General features: G+C 30.9%; 1 protein-coding gene across 3 annotated transcripts in view; it reads right to left on the reverse strand.

Moving 5' to 3' along the window:
• Nucleotides 1–183: 183 nt before the first annotated feature.
• Nucleotides 184–7,677, reverse strand: part of LOC108911256 (dual specificity mitogen-activated protein kinase kinase 3) — a 12,256-nt gene continuing 4,762 nt past the window's right edge. For 2 of the 3 annotated variants that reach the window (XM_018716144.2, XM_018716145.2), the window contains exons 4-5: nucleotides 5,151–5,347; nucleotides 1,294–1,647 (exon numbers count right to left, since the gene is read on the reverse strand). In XM_018716144.2, coding sequence (XP_018571660.1) covers nucleotides 1,294–1,647; nucleotides 5,151–5,347 — 551 coding nt within the window. Of the gene's footprint in view, nucleotides 1,648–5,150; nucleotides 5,348–7,677 lie in introns of all 3 variants that reach the window. The other variant, XM_018716146.2, reaches the window with a different exon arrangement.

Genomic DNA, 7,677 nt, shown 5'->3' on the forward strand with positions numbered 1-7,677 from the left:
CGTTGGAATTACCAAGGATGCTTATATTTTAAATACATCGTAATCATGAAAAGTAAAAGAAAAAAAATTTAATTGAACAGTTTTTTTCACCTTGCGACATCTAACGAAATTCAAAATTTTGAGGTAATAATTTTTTCGAACTTCTCGCAATTAAATTATATTCAAATTAGTATTTTTATAGCAAAAAAAAATGAAAACTTTTTTGCATAACACGAAGCTACAAATTTAATGAAATAATTACTCAAAAATGGTTTTTTAAAGTTGCCATCACCAAAAACCTCAGACATTTTTTCAATTCATTTAAAAAAGTGCACTTTTTTAGCTGCGTTACAGTTACCGAAAAATTTAGTATACTTGATTCGAAAAAATTAATTTTTTCTGAAAATGTGGTGTGGCCCTTGTTCCATGTAATAAAACGCAAAAAAATATAATTTTTACTAAACAAGTTCCAAAGTTTCCGATTTTTTTAGTTAACGGTGATGGAGTTTAATAAAACAATAATTTCAAAACGGTTCATTTTTCAAATAGATTAATTTCCTGCGAAATTCACTTAAAAGCTGTAAGCACTGATTGAATTTCCAAAATATATATATCGTTAAATCTCTGGTGTCCTTAGCGGTAGTAGCGCTAACGTTTCATCACTATACGTCAGACATCTTTAGAGATTTTTTCGAGAATGTATTTTTCAAATTTCAACACCCTGTATCGCGAAAACGAAGCATTTCATAGGACTTTTTCCTGCTTTGATCATTCAAACTTACATTTCAAATTCGGCCGATTCGTCCTGAAACACCCTGTACACCACAAAACGAAAAAATAAATGTTGCCGCTTTATTGCTTTCAAATATGAAAGAAATCTTTTACTTTTAAACTTAAAGGTTACGTTTCAATACTGGGTTGAACTATCACTAATTGGAAGAGTGGCAGTCGTTTACTTTAAGGTACTGTATACTTTTCTCTAATATACAACATTTCTCTTACTATATACAATATTGACTATTAAGACGGTGAAGTTTCCTCTAATCTAATATGTTTTCGAGAACCCCTAGACTTTGTACTTTACGAACTCTGTTCTTCTGATAGGATACAATTTATTTTTTCCTCCGACGAATTAAAAATTCAAAATTAAAACGACAATAATCAGAACCGCACAACTGAAATAAAAATTTTTAAAATGAAATAATCCGAGAGAGCTCCTAAAAGCAAACAGAACTAAACCGACAATTTGAATTCATAAAATGGAAAATTAAAAATTTTTTTTGAACGTAAAAACTAAGAAACGGAGCACGAATCTCAAGGGTTGTCGGGCAGGTCCAGTATCTCCGATATAGACGCGGATATATCCGTATCCATTTCCTTGTGCTTGATGAGGAATTCGTGCTCGAGGAGCTGACTGTAGTTCAGCCTGTCCGTGTACTTCTTCTGAAGGCACTTCACGATAAAATCTTCAAACTCGGGCGAGAATTGCCCGGGGGGCAGTCTTGGAGGGTCGTCGGCGACGACCTGCTTCAACTGTTCGAAGGGGGTGCCCCATTTGGGGTAGGGGAATTCCCCAGTCGCCAGCTCGATCAGCGATATGCCCAAACTCCAGACGTCCGACCTGATGTCGTACTGGGAGGGGTTTCCTTGGGGATCTATTCTTTCCGGCTAAAAAAAGGGTTGGAAATATGGATCTACCAAATTCTTGAGGTTAAAATAAGACAATTTAACTAAACTTTTAATATAATTAATTTCTTTGATGATAATAGAAAAGCGGTTGATTTGACCCAATAGGCTTTATGTATTTTAATGTGCTGAATCCGAATCTGAAGTCCGTTTAGCTCAAACACCCCCAAAATTTTGAGTAATGACTAAAAATAGTGAAAAATCGCCAAAAATTAGGTTAGCGAGTCCAAAAAAATTTGAAAATTTTTTGCTGGCCTTGATCATGTTTCTTATGTATTTTGAGACGCTGAATTCGAGTCTGAAGTCTACTAACTGTATCCCCCACAGATTTTGCAAAAAAATGTAAAAAACATCTGAAAATGGCAAAAAATCATATTGAGAGTGAGAAAATTTAGAAAGAAGTTTTCTAAATCACAGCAAGTGTTTTTCTCATAAATTTTGTCGAGTCGAATTTGAATCTAAAGTCTGTTGAGCCTCATTACACAAAAATTTTGCAAAAATCGCAAAATATAGCAAAAAAAATGGAAATCGTTAATCCTAAGCCAGTGGTGGCTCGCCAGGTGATGCAAGTAACGCACCGTTTCACCTAAAATTTCCGTTTGGTTGTGCAATTTAAAATTATTTTTAATTTTATAATTTAGGTATAATTCTATACTGAAAATGTATTGTGTTTGTTTTATACGCAGAAATAAGTGAACATCAACCTTGTACATATAAGCAAGTGACGCGGATCGAAATCAGTTTGTATTCCACTTCACTTTGTAGCATTGTTTACGGCGGTTGTCATGGCAACAAGGCGGCCAACACGTGTATAAACTACGGCGTGGGGGAACAAGTGATGTGGAAATTGAAGCAGCATCGTCATCCCATCGCCTGCCTTTAAACAGTTTTTACGATACGTCAACCAGTGCACAATTACAACGGTTCTTTGTTAATATTTGTTTTATATCAATAATTGTAGAAATGTTTCCTATGTATGATCCAGTATGTATTTTATTGGAAACACCATTTTCCAGATGGAAAATTGTGGACAAAAGCGATTTTTCTATTTTTTATAAAATTTACATGATTACAGGTCATCTGACTTGTAATCATTTATGAGGGCTAAGTATAAAAAAAATATCTGATACGATTTTTAGAAGGAAATTTTGACATCTATCACTCCACAGAAATTTATGCTAGGAAAATAACCGTTTCTGTCTGGTATTGATAAAGGACAATATGAAATGTTGAGGTATAAACTATACAGGGTGTCCCAGTTTTAATCTATCAGACTTTGGGAGTGAATAAAAAATATGATACTAGGTTTTACAAACTAATTTTTAAATCTTGACCGCTTTCGAGATTTTAAGGTCCCCAAAAAATTCAATTTGAATTTTTATTTGAACTAAATTTGGTGTATGCTGTATTGGGTCAAGTTACCGGGATATACTGCAATATTCAACACTCATTAACCAGCAACGGAGATACAAGGACCTCAGAATTTCAATATTACCGAATTTTTGGAAAGAAAAAAGGTTTCTTCCATTTTAATGGAAAAAAATCATTTTCGAGTTATTTTTTTAGTCAAAGATAACTTAATCACACAGTTGATAAACGTATGATGGATCTAACAATTTATAAAAACGTTATTCCAAAACTCAGTCATTACGATTTTAAACACTTAACATGAAACAGTAATATTATTGGTGCATATTTGTCAAGGAAGGCTGTGTAATTATGATACGTTTGAACTAATTAAACTAAAAATGGAACACCCTGTATATTAAACAACTTTTTATTCCTCTCCAGGATAAAATCTCAGGATACACTGTATACTGTATGTGTAATTATAAACTCCACAAATATTTAATCCGTTATTATCTATATTAGACATGAATAAATCTGATATAAAAATATACCATGTCGTTAAATTCGCTTAAAATTTACTGTAAACTCTTAAATCAAACTATCCTTACATTTTATAAAACGACTGAAACGCTACAGCTAGAATATTAAACAGATGATGATTTTAAACATTTGACAATCTGGCCTTGCGTTGTTCGTCTTTTTGAAACTTTAAAACACCCAGCTGTTAAACAAAAAGACTAACCAGATATTAAAAACACATTGTTTTATAAAACAGATTTTACAATCTGGCTACGACATATACAGGGTGATTCAGGTTTAATCGGGATAACTTCAGGAATCGATAGAACAGGTTAAAATAATGTTCATTCATGATATAAACTTGTTTCCTAAATCGCATCGTTTCGGAGATAGAGGGTGTTGAAATATTTTTTTCCCGCTTTTCTCTCATAACTTTTGAACCACTCATCCGATTGAGGCGAAATTCGGAACACAAACACTCCTTATGATCTTACATAAGCTTCTTAGAAGTGTATTTTGTGGGCTACCGCCTCCTACATTATTTCAAAACTTCAAAAAATTTAATTAAGTTCAATAAAACAGCTGCACACCACTTTTGTCTCATTAATTGAAATTTTTTGTTCTTTTTTTTATATTTAGCCATGTTTCTGAGGTATTCAATGAAATGACAGTGTAGAGCCCCAGTCCAGTAAATTTCATTCAACGTTATAGCAACCCATGAAAAACAAAACTTACAATGATTTGTATAAACTGACGTTTGTGAAAATCATCGTTAAAAGTATTATTTCAAAAGTAGTTTTAGTGATAAAGGGAAAAAAATTCCTACTTCAACGCCCTCTATCTCCGAAACGGTGCGATTTAGGAAATAAGTTTATATCATGAATAAACATTTTAACCTGTTCTATCGATTCCTGAAGTTATCCAGATTATAACTGAATCACCCTGTATATTGTTTTACATCATGCAGAACGTGAAACATTTCATTTGGTGATATCTAATTAAAATTTCTTTATTGCCCACTAATTAAGATACTATAGCGTCTGTTAGTATAACATGACATGTTTAGTTCTGCAATTTGCAAACGGCACTGCTGACATTGAGATTAAAGCAATAAACAACTACTTTTATGCCTTCAAAATGTTTACGATAAAACCTTCAGGATCACCTTAACTTCACTTCTTGTTTTATCACAAAAGATAGAGCCGTTTTCTCGATTTTTTTCTCTTGTCAATGTGTCATATTCTGTGTAACGATTTTCGTGTAATTTTATTCCCCACCATCAACGTATTTCAAACCTGATTTACCGTCATTATATTTCTTTGATAATAAAAACAAAATAATGTTTTCAGTTCGGAAACTTGTACCTGTTTTCACGAAAATTGGTGAGAATGAAAAAAGATAATTTACAGAATGAAGAACATTTGGAATTATTTTTAACTGAATTATGTATTACTGAAAACGAGGATCATTTCCAAAAACTGATTACAAATTTCTAAAATTCAACTTTAATTTTTGGTTTCTCGTGGCTAAGCGTAGCATTTTTCGATAGAGGTAAATTTTAGTTAAATCATCTTATTTCGACCCTAAATTGGAACATTCTGTAAAATACCACTTACCGCCATGTACGGTTTGCACCCTGCATCTATTGTCTTAGCCACCGAGTCGACTAGATAACCGCTAATTCCAAAATCGCACATCTTCACCTCCCCCTTCCTGTTTATTAAAATGTTGGACGGTTTTACGTCTCTGTGAATGACTCGCAGCTGCGAGTACAAATAATGCAACGCGCTAACAACCGCTAATGCGATTTTACCTGAAACGATCGCCAAAATTAAATTTATGCCCCTAAATAAAAAAAATAAAATAATTAAATTGGTGTAAAGTTAACGATGAATTTCAAGAGACGAAATATGAAATTTTCTTTGACTAGATGTGAAATGAAAATATACAGGGTGGGCCATTAGTGTGAGAAAGTTAAATAACTCCCTTGTTATTCATAATACTGAAAAAAGGTTTATATAAAAGTTGTACAGAATCAAAAAACCTAAAGGACAAATTTAATTTGAAACATACAGGGCAATTAGCAAAAACAGGACATGCCAAATATTACATTTTTTAAATGGAACACCCTGTATATTTTTAAACATGAATTTCCAAGAAAATTCTATATATGGCAATATAAACAGTTTAATATTTTAGTGTGGGGTTGCCAAGTTTTGTAGAAAATTCGTTGAATTTTGGAAAAAACATGACCTTGAATAAGTTGTATTAACTTTCATGTAGGCTCCTATATTAGCTAATATCGATATTTTATACAGAGCATTTTTTATAATAGGATCATTTTTAGAAAGTTTAAACTTGATTGAAATTTTTCAAATGGAACACTCTGTATTTTATTGTTCTATTTTATTCACATATCAGTCCACTTCAACTTTTATTAAGCATGTTATATATCTAAAATTATTAGTTTTTAAGATATAAAAACATTTCTGGAAAAACCTAATTTTTATTATTTTCGGTCGCCCGAAATAGTTTTGGGAAAAACTGTCATATCGTGTCAACTTGTCAGTTCATAATTTATTATTCAATTTTGAGTTAATTTTATTATTTAATATTTATTTGTGGTATTCTATAAAATAATAAAAATTAAGTTTTTTCAGAAATGTTGCTATATCTTAAAAACTAATAATTTTAGATATATAACATGCTTAATAAAAGTTGAAGTGGACTGATATGTGAATAAAATAGAACAATAAAATACAGAATGTTCCATTTGAAAAATTTTAGAAAATCAAGTTTAAACTTTCTAAAAATGATCCTATTATAAAAAATGCCCTGTATAAAATATCGATATTAGCTAATATAGGAGCCTACATGAAAGTTAATACAACTTATTCAAGGTCATGTTTTTTCCAAAATTCAAAGAATTTTCTACATAACTTGGCAACCCCGCACTAAAATGATAAACTGTTTATATTGCCATATATAGAATTTTCTCGGAAATCCATGTTTAAAATGATATAGGGTGTTCCATTTAAAAAATTTTATATTTGTCCCGTTTTTACTCATCCCCTTGTAGGTTTCAAATTAATTTTGTAGTTTAGGTTTATTGATTCTGTACAACTTTTTTTCTATATTCAGTAACAAGGGAGTTAATTTAGTTTCTCACACTAATGGCCCACCCTGTATAAAAATAAAATAATTGTTTAATCTTTAGTCTATATGTTAATAAATAAGTATTTTTATGCAAACCTATAAAAGGGGCACTAGAAAGTTGGTTTATCAAAATAAAATTTATAAGAAAGACTTTCACTAGTCTCTTGTTAATATATAGATGACTTCTTGCAAATATATGCAGAAACAGAAATAAAAATCTTAAACCTGAATCAAAATCTCAACAACCACGTGCCAAATTTTAATGAAATTTTTACAGAAAACGCTCTACATACAAATCGAGAGCATATTTTGTAAAAATTTCGTTAATATTTGTAGTAAAAATTGATTATAGAGTAGATAGTTGTCAAAAGAGATAAAAAGTTTTGATAGATAAGATATTGCTTTATTCTTAAAATTTTCAGGCCGAGTATGTATCCCATTTTATCATAATAACAGTTATGTTATTTCAGGGTTGTTAACGTTACCTGTTAAGATATAACATGCATGTTATTGAGGAATTAAGACCATTTTTAGCAAATACTCGTACTGCAATTTTGTTCTTTTTTGAAGACGCTTTTGTGTCGACATTTTTAATAATAATTATGCAAAATTATTATAAACAAGAATCAGTATTAGACAAAAACACATATAACTGACAGATGTCTTTTAGTTTATGAAACATGAAACAAATGCAAACTCATAAATAACGGATAAGTACAACATAAAATAGTTTGTAACATGTTATCTTAAATTATAACAGAGTTTCTTAAAGGCACGGAATTTGGTGTTGCTATAGTTTAACGTAGGTGTTATTTGTCTAATGAAAATGAACGGCTTGTTAAATTTCCATTTACTTGCCGGTTTTATAAACGCACATCGAAGGTAAGTTGTAAAATTTAAGTAACTTAGGTAGTATATACGTATATGTATACAGCGTGGTAAAAAAGTTCTGCATAAAATTCATATTTTCGTTAAACAATTTTTTTT

The sequence above is a fragment of the Anoplophora glabripennis genome, unplaced genomic scaffold (assembly GCF_000390285.2).
Source record: "Anoplophora glabripennis isolate ALB-LARVAE unplaced genomic scaffold, Agla_2.0 scaffold353, whole genome shotgun sequence".
Lineage (NCBI taxonomy): Eukaryota > Metazoa > Arthropoda > Insecta > Coleoptera > Cerambycidae > Anoplophora > Anoplophora glabripennis.